Source organism: Schistocerca nitens, chromosome 4, assembly GCF_023898315.1.
Source record: "Schistocerca nitens isolate TAMUIC-IGC-003100 chromosome 4, iqSchNite1.1, whole genome shotgun sequence".
Classification (NCBI taxonomy): Eukaryota; Metazoa; Arthropoda; class Insecta; order Orthoptera; family Acrididae; genus Schistocerca; species Schistocerca nitens.
The window spans coordinates 941214149-941232756 of NC_064617.1; the positions used below are offsets into that span (position 1 = coordinate 941214149).

Below are 18608 nucleotides of genomic sequence, written 5' to 3' on the forward strand. Positions count from 1 at the left end.
TCTCTTCCCGTTATCCACCAGGCCTCAATCTCCGCTAATTTCAAGTTTCCGCCACTCATACCTCACCTGTCATTCAACATATTTGCCTCTGCACTTCTGCCTCGACTGACATCTCTGCCCAAACTCTTTGTCTTTAAATATGTCTGCTTGTGTCTGTATATGTGTGGCTGGATATGTGTGTGTGTGTGTGTGTGCACGAGTGTATACCCGTCCCTTTTTCCCCCAAGGTAAGTCTTTCCGCTCCCGGGATTGGAATGACTCCTTACCCTCTCCCTTAAAACCCACATCCTTTCGTCTTTCCCTCTCCTTCCCTCTTTCCTGATGAGGCAACAGTTTGTTGCGAAAGCTTGAATTTTGTGTGTATGTTTGTGTTTGTTTGTGTGTCTGTCGACGTGCCAGCACTTTCATTTGGTAAGTCACATCATCTTTGTCCCAACATGTGATAAGCCTTGCTAGAATCATTGCATTACAAAGGATGAAATGTAGATTGTACAGTTCAGAGCAGAAATAAAAAGGAGGATGATTTGCAGGGTCGACGCTGCCAGCAGAGAAAAGTAAGCTTAACATGATTATCAGCTTATTGTGAACGCTGGTTTTGCCATTTTTTTCCCATGTCTAAAAGTCTCCACCATTTTTTGATATGAAACAAACTTTGTAGTTATTGATCAAGATTTAGTAGCACCTGGTACTCTTTGTCCCATCTGATGGCCCTTGTAAACATCTGCCTTGCTTACTTCCACATCTAATTTTTCACATACAACCTGTATGGGTTTTGTGTATTGGGTCACGTGCACAACTTTGAATACCCACAGGCTGTTTTGCTTTCAATACTGTTTTAGTTCATCAGTAGTAGCAGACAGTTTGTCTTCCAAATCCTGTGTCTTTTTCTCATACTCAGACACAGCCTTTTGTAGATCACTAATTTCAGAAGTATTGCTAACATTAGTTAACATGCATTGGAAGTAAGTCATCTGCATTTACTGCATCTGGTATAGTGCTTACAATCTGATCAAGGGTATCTTGTCGTGGAGCACAGGGTGGATCGAACTGATCCAAACCAAGGCCTTACTTTCTGCCAATGGCAGGGCTACTACACCTGCTGTTGCGCTGCTGCCAGATGTGCTGTTGTTAGCTTTCTGGTTTGCAATATTTTGCAGTGTATGTGATGGTGTGGACAATAAATGAAGCTCTAGTGTGAAGAGCATTACTATTTATACAAGTTCCACTTGTACTACACAGCAGTGCTTCAGAGAATACAATTGATTTCAACCAAAATTTGTGAGCTGAATCTAATGCACATTACGTTACAACTGTTACGGAGACTAGTTAACAAAACTCTTTCAATTTCTCAAGGTTGGAGTTCCATGCTTTTCAAAAGTGTAATTTATGTGATTCAAGACTGAACAAATCCAAGGTCTGGAGAGTCAGGTATAGTATTGAGTTTACTGTTATAATATCTCTTGATCAGTAAAGATCACAATTGTATTTATAACCTTTGTACTAAAGAAAGAAATGTTTATACAAGGAAGAACCATTGAGTATAAAATATGAAAATTAACTATCATGGGGGTTATAAAAGTAATGAGACTGGTAACATTCTGTATGAACTGATAGCACTGTTGCCCCCCTTTCACACAACTGTTACGTTGAATAAAGCTCTTGACTTGGTATTAGTTTTAAATTGTTTCAGTAGATACTTAAATATCGGAAAGTGTGTGAAGTGAAGACGTTGAGTGGACCAGCAAATGTATAACCAATGTTCCACCAAAATTTTGGGTGAAGCTAGATGTAACTACTATTGCAACGTTCGAAAAGTTACCAAGGTCTAATGGAGAATGTTCCCCACCCAGGGTACAAGTGTCCAGATGACACAACTCCTTTTCAGCAGGAGAAGAAATGAAAGACAAAGTTTGTGGGGGAAATAATCTTCATGCTAAAGAATGGATAGCTGTATGGAAAGAGTGAAGAGTTTTTTGAAGTTAGAGTACCGATTGACATGAGAATAACCATTTGTGAGTTAAATTTGAATGTATTAGTGTCCATAAAATCTTGACACAGTTTGAGCATTTGAAAACTATGCAGAGGAGGTTCCAAAAACATCAGAACTTAGCACAACAATCAGAACGATTTTAGTACTGATCTTCAGGCTGCTAGGATCTTGCGATAAAAGTAAAGGAATTTTGAATATGATTCTGAGACAAAAATACCATAGTTGGAAGTGGCACACTGATCTAAAATCAAATAAGTGTTGTTCCGGCAGTCTGGGAACAGTACACAAAGAATTTGTGCCTCCAGTACACACTTTCAATCAAACATTTTATCAGGTAGTCTGCAAAAGACTTTAAAAGGGTGACATGTGCATCCAAGGGTTCTTCAGCATTCCTACTTGCTGGTTCACAAGCCCTGTGACTACTTTTTATTATGCCCAAGCAAGGACTTAACTTTGGTACTTTTGTCTGATATCTGGAAGAGCATAACCAATTATTTCAGTAGAAGCCTTCCAGAACTGTTACATGGACTGGAAACAGCATCTCTATCAGAGTGTAACTATCACAGGTAACTATTTTGAAGGGGTCTACCTTGATGTGTGCAAAGAATAGAAATCATGGTCACAAAAAAAATCAGTTTCATTATTTTTCTAACACTCCTCAGAGTATTAAAAAGCCTGAAGTTTGGTTAGTTTTACAGTTTATCTTGTCTGCTTGTTGCTAATTTATGTTTTCAATGAGCTGAAATATTTTGTTTGCAGTAGTGATCACCAGTTAACTGAGGATGACCTTGCATTACTATGTGATTTGTTCTACTTGCCATTTGAACATGGAGGACAGGGTCTTCAACTTTTGCAAGAGTTCAATTGGCTTAAAAGCAATGCCCATGTTGTTACACTTCAGAATCGCAACAAGGCTGATGCAGAGCATGGTAACAAACCAGAGGTATGTTCATTTGTTGTTTTAAAGCAGTGTTATTGGTATAACAATAATATGGAACATCATATGTTATTCCATGATCTTAACCAAAGACTCTAATTACCATAGCAATGTGTAATTAGTTTGAAACTTGTCAGATGCTGCTGTGCAGTCCATCTGCAGATAAAAATCAAACTTGTCTCTTTTTTGTATAAATAATATATTAAAATTTACAGGATTAATTATAAATATGATTTACAGACCATCTAAGTAACTGGTTATTAATGCCGCAATAGTGTCCATACATTCACGGATTTTCATTGTGAACATTTCCCATTGTAACTGTTGCTTAGGTGACCAAATCGTATATTTATTCCCTGAGAGTGTAATCATTTTTCTGATCAGTTTGCATTTGCTAGGAGTCCCTGTAAATTTTTATATTGGCACTTTGAAGGACTCCTCCTCCTTTTACAGTTTGTGAAGCAGCCTCCTTGATATTTAGAGCAAAGGTTCAAGTCTTTGCTATCTTTCGCATTTAGGCATCTAAGAACTGGATATCTGCTTCTTCTTTTGTAAGGCTTTGTGCAACAGTAGGTGATTTCTTGAGAGTTAAAGCTTCTTCTGTAATGTAGTTTGCCACTCCGAAATCCATTAAGATGCTCAAAACATTGTATAGCCATCTCTGAAAGCTGGTTGTCACTACTACTCTTTCCGTACATGTGTATTATGGACTTTATGTATTCCATGTGTGAATGTTAAAGTGTGTGTGCTGCCTTCCTTACAAGTTTGTTGTGTTTAAATTAGTTTCTAATGGCCTTTTCAAATCCTCTTGTCTGAAAACACTGTTTGATGTTTTGCATGACCCTTCTCTAATGTTGACATTGTTGCAGAGATGGCAGTTTCATTCTTTTGGTGAACTCATTCTTTTGCATAAGAGAGTCTTGTAAAGATGTTTATTTGTTTAATGAGTTGCAATAATTCATAGGAAAACAAGCCTTTATTCAGTTTTAACAAAATCTTGGTCATATCCCAACTAGCTTCCTTATGCATTGTTCTCTTCAGTATGAAACCATCTACTCTTCCAGTCTCATTGTTGTCAGAACATGTACTATCAATCAAGAGAGCTAAGAAAGCTATTATGTGGCATTCTAGCTAATGTTAAGTATTTGCAGAAACAGTTTTCAATATTAATCCCAAGACGACGTCTTAAACAAAATCAATTGTTATTAAGCTGCCATGTATCACATCTGAATCATTTGTGTTCTTTTGCGTCCACACTACAAAAATTCATGAATAGAAACTTAATCTGCTACACATCTCTGTGTATTTCTAGCTACTCAAGGTTATATTATAATTTCCTCATTTTCTGCCCAACTAACATTGATTTCTTTTTTTAGTTCTCCTCATGTTGCTTATCCACATAGTGCTGTTGCTGCAACCTAGATCCTTCCATCTCATACCATCTGCACCTGTCCCCTGTCTTGCCTCTGTGTTTGGGAGGACACCAGTTCATATCCCAGTCTGACAATTCATATTTAGATTTTCTGTGAATTCTCTAAATCCGTAAAGGCAAATGCTCTGATAGTTTGTAAGATGATCAACCTGATTTTAGTCGTCCATTCTTCCATGCCTAGTCGTCTGTTCCTTCCTGCCTTTTCTGTAGCGTGCCAGTCTGTAGTTGTGAAACTGAACGTGTTAATGAATATTGGATGATATTTGCTTAATAATTTACGCAATAACAGAATTTTGGTTTCATTTTTTCACACATTTATTATCCTTGAAGTTCTATTGCTGGGACTGTGGCCAGTTTCTTAACTTCGTGAGAAAAATAACGCACAAGTTTATGTGGACTGTTGTGTTATTCCCAAATTAAAACAAATTTATAACTATATATTATAATACCCCCCCCCCCCCCAAGAACTATGGACCTTGCCATTGGTAGGGATACAGATAGCCGTACCATAGGTGCAATTACAAAGGAGGGGGTATCTGTTGAGAGGCCAGGCAAAAGTGTGGTTCCTGAAGAGGGGCAGCAGCCTTTTCAGTGGTTGCAGGGTCTGGATGATTGACTGTTCTGTCCTTGTAACATCAACCAAAATGCCCTTGCTGTGCTGGTACTGCGAATGGCTGAAAGCAAGCGGAAACAACATCTGTAATTTTTCCCAAGGGCATGCACCTTCCCAAGGGCATGGTTTTATGATGATGGCGTCCTCTTGGGTAAAATATTCCAGAGGTAAAATAGTCCCTCACTTGGATCTCCAGACAAGGACTACTCATTAGGCTGTAGTTATCAGGAGAAACAAAACTGGCTTTCTACGGATCAGAGCGTGGAATGTCACATCCCTTAATTGGGCAGGTAGATTAGAAAATTTAAAATGTCAAATGGATAGGTTAAAGTTAGATGCAGTGGGAATTAGTGAAGTTCAGTGGCAAGAGGAACAGGACTTCTGGTCTGGTGAATACAGGGCCATAAATACAAAATCAAATATGGGTAATGCAGGAGTAGGTTTAATAATGAGTAAAAAAAATAGGAATGCGGATAAGCTACTATGAAAAGCATAGTGAATGCATTATTGTAGCGAAGATAGACAAGAAGCCCACACCCACCATAGTAGTACAAGTTTATTTGGCAGCTGGTTCCACAGATGAGGAGGAGATTGAGGAAATGTATGATGATTAGATAAAACAAATTATTCATATTGTTAAGGGAGCTGAAAATTTAATAGTCACGGGGGACTGGAATTCGATAGGGGAAGAGGGAGAGAAGGAAAAGTAGTAGGTGAATATGGACTGGAGGAAATGAATGAAAGAGGAAGACACGTGGTAGAATTTTACACAAAGCATAATTTAATCATAGTTAACATTTGGTTTAAGAATCATGATAGAAGGTTGTACATGTGAAAGAGACCTAGAGGCACTGGAAGGTTTCAGATTGACTTTATAATTTTCTTCACATAGTAGATGTACAATGAAGTGCCACAAAATCTTGCCATGCGAGTTCTTCGCAGTTTGCAGAGTGTCGAGAGCGGGAAGAGAGCTTGGAACGATTGCAGCTATGAAATGAAGTAACCACCATTTAAATCACTCTTCTGTATTTTGCTGCTTTGATGCAATATTAAAGCGCCAGGTGAACAGAGCACTTCTTAATTCATAAATAAGAACAGCACAGCTGAAGTGAGTCTTAGAATTGAATCTCTAAACAGAATGATTTTTCTATTAAAATTTCTTCAGCTGTTTCCGGGCGTTGTCATTATCAGCAGCACCTCTTTCTCCATGCTTTCCAAGACACGCCATTCCGCAGCAGCAATGCATAACAGCCCCCACTGCATCATATCTTGTCAATATTCTAATTTCACGCTTATTTCACCATATCTGCACATACACCAGACCACAGGATGCACAGTGGGAAGTTCTCTGTTTAAATACTACATAAAAAATGTTTTTACATGGACATTTTTTACTGGCTTGAGATGAAGAAAGGTAATATGTTATTCTGAATGAACAACATGTCTCACCGCAGGGATAACAATGGATGTTGCTAGGAGTCTATTACTTGCTCTCAAGTGGCAGGTGCAGATGTGAAGGTTTTAGCTCATAATATGGTGATCTCCTCTTGTGGTGATTAGTCGTAGTCGATTGGAACATTTATGGCCAGTATGCGTGCCCTTATATGTAGTCTTAACATTGGGCTACTGTCACATCTGAATGCCCTGCAAATCTGGATGCAACATATTTATACCAGCCACAATGAAGCCCCTTTCACACATTGTGTGGTATAGGTAACACTGTCTCACACAAGTGTGCAGTAACTCCATGTCCTCCACAATGATCATGCAACATCTGATGTTTTTCACACCTTTGAATACCATACCAGGCCTGATAACAACACTAAACATGAACAATACCAGTGCACTCAGATGGCCGTTCTACCTAACAGATATAATTTTATCTTTCATGATGTACATGTTCGCTGATGGTGTGCTGTGTGGAATTAGACTGAAATCCAACCATGTCTTGTGGGTGTTTGACCTTTTTTGTCAGGAACTTTACTTGAGTGGCTGTTAGAGTAACTTCTTAAAACATTCAAATTTTTACTTACAATGATTATATCATTGATGCTCCTTGAAGCTGATAATGTAGTTGCTCATTTATCATACTCGTGTACCATTAAAGTTTGTTGTGTAAACAACTTCTGCAAGGATTTGATTGCAAAACCTTTATACTTGCTTGTGTATAGTCTTGCCACTTTGTTTGCGTTATTTGGGTCTTTTGATCTGTCAGTTGCTTTGCATCTTGATTATAGCTTTAGTTCCTTCCACACTTAGTGAAGCATAATAAATTCATTGATATTGACAGTTGTTTTTGATACCTGCATCAAACATGAAAGGGTTTTGTTTACGACTTTTTTTAAAAAAAAAAAACCTGGTAATATCCTTATAGTGACAATGAATTTATAGTGTCAACCTGAAAAGCACCAAATATATTAATTCCAGTTTTAGTCAGCTGTTCGCAGAAACTCAAGTATATTTTGACAGAATGTTTCACCTTTATTGAAGGGTAAATTTCATCTATACAAATTGCAACAGATCATTATTATAGTCTTGCACAGACCATCTACATCTACGTGATTACTCTGCTATTCACAATAAAGTGCCCGGCAGAGGGTTCAGTGAACCACCTTCAAGCTGTCTCTCTACCATTCCACTCTCGAATGGCACGCGGGAAAAACGAGCACTTAAAATTTTCTTTGCGAGCCTTGATTTCTCTTATTTTATCGTGATGATTATTTCTCCCTATGTAGGTGGGTGCCAACACAATGTTTTCGCAATCGGAGGAGAAAACTGGTGACTGAAATTTCATGAGAAGGTCCTGTCGCAACAAAAAACGCCTTTGTTTTAATGATTGCCACTCCAATTCATGTATCATGTCTCTGACACTATGTCCCCTATTTTGCGATAATACAAAACGAGCTGCCCTTCTTTGTACTTTTTCAATGTCATCCGTCAGTCCCACCTGATGCTGATCCCACACTGCACAGCAATACTCCAGAATAGGGCGGACAAGTGTGGTGTAAGCAGTCTCTTTTGCACCTTCTAAGTGTTCTGCTAGTTTGGTTTGCTCTACCCACAATATTATCTTTGTGATCGTTCCAATTTAGGTTATTTGTAATTGTAGTCCCTAAGTATTTAGTTGAATTTACAGCCTTCGGATTTGTGTGACTTATCGCGTAATCGATAATTTCTTTTAGTACTCTTCAGGATCAGTAGCCACTTTTTGCATCATACAGATATCTTATCTAAATAATTTTGCAAGTCGTTTTGATCGTCTGATGACTTTACAAGACAGTAAATGACAGCATCATCTGCAAACAATCTAAGACAGCTACTCAGATTGTCTCCTGTGTCGTTAATATAGATCAGGAACAATAGAGGGCCTATAACATTTCCTTGGGGAATGCCAGATATTACTTCTGTTATACTCGATGTCTTTCCATCTATTACTACGAACTGTGACCTTTCTGACAGGAAATCACGAATCCAGTCGCCCAACTGAGGCAATATTCCATAGGCATGCAATTTGGTTAGAAGACGCTTGTGAGGAACGGTGTCAAAAGCCTTCTGGAAATCTAAAAATATGGAATCAATTTGACATCCCCTGTCGATAGCACTTATTACTTCATGAGTATAAAGAGCTAGTTGTGTTTCACAAGAACGATATTTTCTGAAACCGTGCTGACTGTGTCACTAAATCGTTTTCTGCAAGGTACTTCATAATGTTCAAATACAGTATACTTTCCAAAACCCTACTGCAAATCATCGTTAGTGATATAGGGCTGTAATTCAGTGGATTACTCCTACTTCCCTTTTTGGGCATTGGCGTGACTTGAGCAATTTTCCAGTCTTTAGGTATGGATCTTTCTGTGAGCGAGTGGTTGTATATTATTGCAAAATATGGAGCTATTTTATCAGCATATTCTGAGAGGAACCTGACTGGTATACAATCAGGACCGGAGACCTTGCCTTTATTAAGTGATTTAAGGTGCTTCGTTACTCTGAGGATATCTACTTCTATGTTTCTCATCTTGGCAGTTGTCCATGATTGGAGTTCAGGAGTATTTACTTCGTCTTCTTTGGTGAAGGAGTTTCAGAAAACCGTGTTTAATAACTCTGCTTTAGTGGCACTGTCATCAGTGACTTCACCATTGTTATCGCGCAGTTAAGGTATTGATTGCGTCTTGCCACTGGTGTGCTTTATGTATGACCAGAATCTCTTTGGGTTTTCTGCCAGATTTTGAGACAGAATTTCGTTGTGGAAATTACTAAAAGCATCTCGCATTGAAGTATGCACCATATTTTGAACTTCTGTAAAACTTTGCCAATCTTGGGGATTTTGCATTCTTTTAAATTTGGCATCCTTTTTTCGTTTCTTCTGCAACAACGATTTGACCCGTTCTGTGTACCGTGGGGGATCAGTACCATCACTTTTTAATTTATGTGTTATATATCTCTTAATTGCTGTCGATACTATCTCTTTGAAAACATTCCACAACTTTTCTACACTTACATGATCAGATCGGAAGGAACAAAGACTGTCTCTTAAAAAGGCATTAAGAGCAATTTTATCAGATTTTTTAAATAGATATACTTTGCGTTTCTTTTTGATGGTTGTAGGTGTTACGGTATTCAGCCTAGCAGCAACTGCCTTGTGGTCGCCAATCCCTGTAATCGTCACAATACTCACTATTTGTCCAGGATTATTTGTTGCTAAAAGGTCAAGTATGCTTTCGCAAACATCTACGCTTCGAGTGGGCTCATTAACTAATTGTTCAAAATAATTTTCTGAGAAAGCATTCAGTACAATTTCGGATCATGTTTTATGCCTGCCGCCGGCTTTAAACGTATAATTTTTCCAGCATATTGAGGGTAGATTAAAGTCACCACCGACTATAATTGTATGAGTGGGGTACTTATTTGAAATGAGACTCAAGTTTTCTTTGAACTGTTCAGCATCTATATCTTCTGAGTCGGGGGTCAGTAAAACGATCCAATTAATAGTTTAGTCTGATTGTCAGGTATAACCTCTACCCATACTATTTCACATGAACTTCCTACCTCAATTTCGCTACAAGGCAAACTACCTCTGACAGCAATAAATACTCCACCACCAACTGTATTTAATCTATCCTTTCTGAATACTGTTATATTGTTTGAAAAAGTTTTGGCAGAAACTTGGAGCTCTGGTTCTTTCCCAACACAGCTACGACAATTAACAACTACAATACCAATCGTTTCTACAACTACCTTACTGTGTTTTACCTGCCCACCTATAGGCAGACATTCCTTCTGTGGTTCCCTGAGACCCTCTAACCTAAAAAACTGCCCAGTCCGTTCCACACAGCCCCCGTTACCCGTGTAGCCACCTCCTGTGTGTAGTGGACTCCTGAGGCCGGTATTACACTATCAAATTTCTTTGTCAAAGATTTGATCAAAGATGTAATCAAATATTCCATCAAATATATTTGACAAAGATCTTTGACGTAGCGCTAGAAGGGGTATTACACTGTCATCAAATCTTTTGTCAAAGTTCAAGATGGCTAACAACAACTTGTAATTAACCGCAGCAGTTGCACGTACGGCAATTTCATTGTGTGCACATGCAGGAAAGAAGTGGGGGGAAAAAAGGAACCATACATACGAGATTGGCAGTCTTAAATTCCTGGGATTACAACTTGATAATAAATTCAGTTGGGAGGAGCACACCACAGAACTGTAGAAACTCCTTAACAAATCTGTATTTGCAATTCGAGTGTTAGCAGACATAGGCAACATAAAAATGAAAAAGCTTGCATACTTTGCCTACTTTCATTCCATAATGTCATATGGTATAATATTTTGAGGTAACTCTTCAAGTCAAACAAAAGTTCTCAGAGTCCAAAAGCGTGTAATACGTATTATTTGTGGAGTAAATACACGGACATCCTACAGAAACCTCTTCAAAGAACTGGGTATACTAACTAGTGCCTCTCAGTATATTTACTCCTTAATGAAATTTGTCCTAAATAATATATCTCTTTTTTTCCAACAAACAACTCAGTTCATACAACAAAAATGATCTGCACAAGGACTTAAAAGCACTTACTTCAGTTCAAAAAGGGGTCCACTACTCAGGAACACTCATCTTCAATAGTTTGCCAGCAAACATAAAAAATGTAGTTACAAATAAAAATCAGTTTAAAAGGAGCCTGAAAGACTTACTAGTGGCCAACTCCTACTCCATTAACGAATTTTTTAAATAGAGACAAATGATGTATTGTATTTATTCATACTATTAGTATTGTTATTTCAGCTTTAAAAAAAATTGACATGTTCCACATCCACGAGGATCTCCTCAGCACGGATCTATGGAACGAAAAACTAATCTAATCTGGGTGAAGCCGTGGGTTTTACGACGACACGATAAAAGCATTCAACTAAACTTGTTACGTGAGCTTACAGTGGAAGACGTCAAGTCGTACATCAATTACTTAAGAATGGATGAGCATACATTTCTGTATGTGCTCAGTGAAGTGTATCCTCATATCACAAAGCACAATATTCACTTAAGAACTGCTACATCTTCAGAAGATAGGCTCACTGTAACACTCAGATTCCGTGCTACAGGAGAGGGTTATGTTAGGTCAGGTGAGGTCAGGTCAGGTCTCCAATCTTCTTAATCTATTTTTGTATGGAGGGTGCCTAACTTTGTAAAGCACCTCATCAGCTTCATACATCTCTATTAATTTTGTAGTTGTCGGCACACACCAATTGTATTTACCGGCAATGTTTATAAAAACACTACAGACGACAGAACGCTGTAGTGATGCTAGCGCTCCATGCGGTAACATGTCACATTGCAGTGAACAGAAGACAAGCGATTTCTTTGATCAAATCTACAGCGAGGCCCTAGATTTGATCAAATATTGGACGGCATTTGACAAAGTTCCTATTACACCATCAAATATCTTTGACAAAGATTTTTGACAAAGATACTTGACAAAGAAATTTGATAGTGTAATACCGGCCTGGCCTATTAAGCGGAACCCGGAAACGCACCACCCGATGGTGCAAATCAAGAAATCTGCAGCCTACACGGTCACAGAACTGCTTGGGCCTCTGATTCAGACACTCCACTCGGCTCTGCACCAAAGGACCACAGTCGGTTCTATCGATGATGCTGCAGATGGGAGCTCCGCCTTAATCTCAGAAATAAGACTGGCAGTCTTTACTGTTTTTGCTAGTCGCCCGAAACAAGACAGAATCTGCTCCGATCCAACGCGACACATGTCATTGGTACCGACATGAGCCACCACCTGCAGTTGGCTGCACCCTGTACTCTTCATGGCATCCGGAAGCACCCTTTCCACATCTGGAATGACTCCCCCCCCCCCCCCCCCCCCCCCCGGAATGCACACTGGCTTCCGTTCCCTCCATGGCAGCCATGTTCCTAAGGGGCCCCATTACGCGCCTAATGTTGGAGCTCCCAACTACCAGCAAACCCACCCTCTGTGAATGCCCAGACTTTGCGGGCCAAGAAGCTTCCTCTGGAACAGGGTGGACGACTGCATTCGGCTCAGAGACATCATCAGCCACAGATAACGCCTGAAACCTGTTTGTCAAATGAACCAGGGAGGCCCTACGATTGGCCCCTCGTAAAGTTTTTTAATGCCTGCCAGCCTTTGGAGTGATCTCCCACTCGACCAAGGGTGAGGGGTCAACCTTAGTGCAGGCAGTACCTGGAGCGGTCACAGCAGTGGACTGATCGGAGGAAAGGTGGGACGTGTTCGACGTTCCTCACATTCGATCCCCCACAGTGACACCGCTTGGCAGCAGCCTCAAGCTGTGTGATGGAAGCCAAAGCAGCCTGGAGCTGTGAGCGAAGAGTCGCCAACCCAGCTCACATCTGTACACAAGAATCACGGTTCCCATCCGTTACTGCAGTCGCTCCTGTTTGATGCTCGTAAAAATATGTAACAATTGAATGGTGTACTCGCCTTATTAGTAGCAGGAACTAGCGGTGCTGCTCTCGCTGACGGTCTAACTGGTACTGAGCTGTTCTAACCAAACAAACAAAAGCCTTTACGATACGAGGGTCTATACAAGCGTCAATAACAACGGCATTACTGTACACTACACTGTTATTCCAATAAAAGGTTGTGCCCAGTAAGCACTCAAACATGCAAGAAATCACAAAAATATACTAGCAACTACCCAGATAACTGAAAATAAGTTGCTCCTGTTTGAAGCTCGTAAAAATATGTAACAAGCTCTCGCTGACAGTCTAACCGACACTGATCTGTTCTAACCAAACAAACCAATTCTTTGTGGGAGATTTTCTCATAAGTATTCATGTATGGCCTTTCAGAAGATTACAAAAGAACATTGCCACGTGTGAGTACACGTTCCATTTACTTCCTCTGTGGATAAAGAGAGCATGGAGGTATCTGTGTGACTAAACTACTTTGTTTGATTCTGAGGTAACCTATATAAGCAACAAGTGTGCTGCGTTAGGACTCTTCCCAAACACCTTCATCCTACTGTACGTATTGTGCCAATGAAGTGAGATGGGCTTCTGACCCAGGTTTTCTTTCTTCCTGCAGAATCTTGTGGCATTCAGTGGGGGAAAATAGACAGTGTGCTGGAATTAAACACATGTAGTGACAGACTGTGCACATTCTACTTGCCACATTTGGAATTGTTTTCTGTAAGCAAAAACATGTTAAAAATCTTTGCCATATGTTTGTGCAGTGAATGTACTTAAAACCCTTTCTTTTTCCAGGTACAAGAGTGGTTAGAAAGGGCAGCAAAACTTGATGAAATGAGTAAGGCCGTGAATACCTTATTTCGAAGACTCACCTACTGTGCAAATAGGGAACTGTTGTATGATTTATATCCATATGTTTGGGATATGCGTGGTGTTATATCATTGCTGAACTCTTACATCAAATGGTTAGGTGAGTACTTCCCTTATCTCATATTTTTTTTGTTGCATGGTAATGCAGTACATTGGCTGTTGTTGTTTTCTTTCCAGTATACCTTTGTATGTCTCAAGCAATTCTACATTATTCTAGCACAACACAATGTTTATGTGTTTAAAATTATGTTACTACTGTTCTTACAAACACACTATAGAGATTCACAGAGAGTAGATGTAGATTTCTTCTGTATTTGTTGGCATGTAATTTGTGTGCTTTCCATTGAACTTAGTGAGTGGATGGCATTCTGTTTCTAAAACTTCACTGTTCAGGGCACAATATTTTACCACAGTGACATGCCAAGTCATATTGTTACAAAAATTATAGTGAGCTAACTTCTTGTTTTGATGTTCAGTTGCTTCATGGAATCATGTAAACAAAAACTGGAAAGGAAACAATTTCAGTTACTTGTTTTATTGGTGTAATGGCTCTGGTGTGGTATGTTTGAAGTTTTGCAAATAATAGTGAAGTTTCAGTGTGCCCTATGAAAAATGTTGCTTTGCAACAATCCATTGTTTGTAAGAACCATTCAGTCAAAAGAGGGCTTGAGTGTCTTAGGAGTTGTGTGAACTTGCTTTTGTTTTGGATTTTTTTTAGTAGTTGGAAAGTTCTTGAAGTAAACTTAATCATACAATGCAAGAATGCTATGGCTGGTGGCATTTCCATTAAAATTTGAATGATTCATGTCAGATTATCTCATTTCCAGCAGTTGTAAATTTGTACACATTCTCTTCTTCTTAGAAGAGAGAGGGAGGGGGGAGAGAGAGAGAGAGAGAGAGAGAGAGAGAGAGAAGGGGTTGAGAGGGGGAACTACAGCTTAAGATTTTTGTACAATGTGTTCCATCCTTAATCTACATCTACATTCATGCTCTGCAAGCCACTGTGAATTGCATGCAGAGTGTTCTTAGCATGATAGCACATGTTTGGGTTTTCTTCTATTCCAATTGTGTATGTAGCCCGGGAAGAATGACAGCATAAACACCTATGTGCACGATGTAATTAGTTAATTTTTTCATCGAGGTCAATATAGGAGCAAGATCTAGGGGACTGAAGAATACCTTTATATTTGTTACTTAATACTGGTTCTTCAAACTTTGTAAGTAGGTTTTCACAGGATAATTGGTGTCAATCTTGTAGATTCTGCCTGTTCAGGTTTTTCAACACTTCTGTTATGCTCTCCTGTGGGTCAATGAACCTGTGACTGTGTGTGCTAGCCCTCTTAGTATCCTTTCAGTATACCCAGTTAGCATGGGTTCCATACACGTTAGCAACATTTTGATGTGGGACATTTTGTAAGCCCACATTTTCCCATTATCCTGCCAATGAACTGAAATCTACCACCTACTTTACCTTCATTGAGCCAATGTAATCATTCCATTTTGTATCTGTACACAATGTTACATGCAGGCTTTTGTATGAGTTGACTGATTCCAGTTGTTACTCATAGCTACTATTATCATGGGATACCAGTTTTCTGTATTTTATCAAATTCACAGTTTTACATTATTGAACACTTAAATTGCAGTTTTCTTCCAAAGAGTATTTCATTATAGGTAACTGTATCGTCTGCAAAAATGTCTGAGGTTACTAGTAGTATTGTCTGCCAGGTTGCTGACATACAGCATGAAAAACAGAAGTGCCATCACACGTCCCAGGTACACACCTGAAGTGGCTTTAACAAAGAGTAAGCCTATAGTAAATGTATTGTTGGTACAGTTAACAAGAACATTGTGCTTTAAGCTTATAAATAAGCTGTTCCTGGCATGGAAGATAAATGGAAAGGATGTAAGGTATTAGATCATAATGGAGAAGCCTGGTAGAAAGAGCTGTAATAACTAGACAGCAGATTTATATGTGCAGACAGACAGGACAGATTTCAGTCAAGTTAAGGACTTAAGACCGTCTGCTGGAGACTGAGAGAAAGAGATAAGGGAATAAGAGATGAGGGAAATAAATTTTGAGAAATGTAAAATTAGTAAGTGGAGAGACCCAGCTATAAAAGGAAAACTGACTTAAAACTGTGAAAATAAGATTTTAAATGTAATTGAGAAACTAAATTCGCAATAAAGTCGTGTCTTGGAAAATACGAAGGAAACAAATTTTCTTTTTTATTTGTGATTTTAAATCATTTAAATAATCAAGGCAAGAACTTACCTAATAGTTGAGGTGTTGAGTTGGCGATAGGCACATAAACCAGACAGAACTTTGCTAGCCTTTGGATGAACACTTCTTCTGAGCTTCTTAGTGAAATTTTTTTTGTGTTATATGATGGGGAGGAAGCAAAGCTAGATATTCCAAAACCCGTGCAAGACACACTTCTGTTGGGTAAAATTACATCTGTCTTTTAAGGAAAATATTTTATGGGCATGGTTATAGACAGAAAAGATGATAGGCTATGTCAACAGAGTGTACTGCAGATGAAGGGAATGTGTACAAAGCAGAAAAACAATACCAACCATAAGAAAGAGAGTACAGAAGGAAACAAGTTACGGTTTTCTATGATCTGACTGATTTTCACCCAGTGAATAATAATGATTCAGTTTCCAGGGAATGGTGTGATGTAAAGATCTGAAATAACCAGCTGTCATTCACTTAATAACTATAAATCACACAGAGTATCGTAGTTTGCTGATTACTTGCAAAATTTAAGGGAAAGAAGTGAATTATAACTATAATCTTGATCGTGTTGAGCACCACAGCAGACACTAATTAGAGGTCACCTGTAACAGAAAAAGTTACTTTCTAGTTACAGAATAATTTTCTTCTCCTTCTTGCTGCCATCCTCTTCACCCCTCCTTCTCACACTCTTCCAACCTATTCATCAGCAACTGTTATTTGCATGTGAGGAGAACAAATGCCCAAGAAATTTTTAACATAAAAATGATTATTTCCCTTTGTTCAGCCAGTTTTGTGCAATGCAGTTTGATTGCAAATATTAACAGTGCACAAAAAAGTTCTTAAGCACTCACATTTGTTTTCAGTACAAAAGGGTATCAGATAAAGCAAGGTAACTAATGCATTTGCCATTTATTTAATTGTGATGTGACTCACAATTCACAAATTCAGCTTCTACCTTTTCATAGGTCATAATAACACCTTCTACTGCCAACCCCATTTTTATTCATTATATTCATTTGTCTGTTTCACATTTGTGTCTTTCTGTTTCACAGTTGTTTATTTAGTGAGGGGGAAATGGGGGGGGGGGGGGGAGAGATGTGTATCTGTGTGAGCACGTGCGCTCATTTTGGGTGGTAGGCATATCGTGTGATATGTGAAACTTTTTCCACATTTTAGTTTGTTAATTCATTTTATGCTTTTCTTTTGTAAAGGCTAAAGGCAATGTCTAACAGATTGTCCACAAAATTATAAAGCCACAGGTTGGGCAATATGACCATATGTAATGCAATGATTTTGCAGTAATTAGTGATCAGTATTTTATTTGTTGGTTGTTACCTTTTTACTAACACATGTACTTATTTGTAGTCAGAGAGCAAGATTTGTCTTTCTATAACAAATTTCCAGCTTTAAACTGGTGCAGTGCACACCCATTAAAACACACAGCATATAAGTGTCTTTTAACAGAATGTAACTGCTATGTCTGTTCCTCTTGCATGCATGAGAATGAATGCAGTATTATGCCAGCTTCAGCAAAATACGGATATTTAAACAAAGCATTGTGCTGTATGTAGTTCAGGTTTCTGGTTGTTCCTCAAGTATTTTAAGTTGTAAAGAAATGGTTATCACTTTATTTATGCTATTCTATAATGTTTACTGCTGAACACTTGTGTTTGTGTCATTTTAACACTGCCATTGTCAAAACAGTTTTTTTCTTACCTTTTTTCTTTCTTCTTCTTTTTCCTTAATTTCATGGCGCATTTGTATGGCTTTCAATTGAGAGATGCAGTATGTTAATTTCAAAAATTACCACTCCTTTTCTTTCAAATCCTCTTTAGAGAGCAGCTGTCTGGCCAAGTTTTGGAGCTATATGTATATATCATCAGTAAAAGTCCGTCTGATACACCCCAGAAATGTGCCATTCATTGAATGTCATACATTTAGAAAAACTGGCAAACTCTGTTAGTTAGGGAAGAATATGTTGTGATCAATTTTCCTTAGTGCTAACAACATGTAACAATACTTTGTCAACTGCCTGTTGTGTTGAAGTTATTTTGAGACCCTTCAGATTCTGTTAAAAGTATGCTGTTACTACTGTACTGAAATAATCTTCATTCCCTGTCCCTCACTAGCCATTTCAGAGTTTTGCTGAAGCAGAAATCTCAACCAAAAGATTTTCAAGCTTATGGATTTGTCTTAACCATGTATGCAGAATTGAAACAAGCACTGTTTGTGTGCCATGTCTATTGGTTCCAGCTGATTTCATACATGCAAGGGGAATGGACAAGTTACCTACTTGGAGACATCATATTTATGGTGCTACAGTTGCCACTGAAGATGCAAGTAAATGTATGGTCCACAGATTTTATCTTCTTGTAATGTTGCTAAATATGACAGTAAAATATTTATAAACTATTTTATAGACTCTGCTTTTATAGTAAATATGCTGCTTGAATAAAATTCTCAAGTGTTAAATTAAAATGAATCATTATGTTCTTGTGGACTAGAAAAAGGAGGATTTCGTATATTGTTCTTATTTATACTGATGTGAAGTTTAGAGTCTGTGGATAACTTTA

The 18608-nt window shown here is 38.5% G+C and overlaps 1 protein-coding gene across 2 annotated transcripts in view; it reads left to right on the top strand.

Moving 5' to 3' along the window:
* LOC126253578 (protein O-GlcNAcase) overlaps window positions 1-18608 on the top strand; it is a 150194-nt gene that overhangs the window by 99157 nt on the left and 32429 nt on the right. For both annotated transcript variants that reach the window (XM_049955003.1, XM_049955004.1), the window contains exons 9-10: window positions 2750-2933; window positions 13722-13896. In XM_049955003.1, coding sequence (XP_049810960.1) covers window positions 2750-2933; window positions 13722-13896 — 359 coding nt within the window. The remainder of the gene's footprint in view (window positions 1-2749; window positions 2934-13721; window positions 13897-18608) is intronic.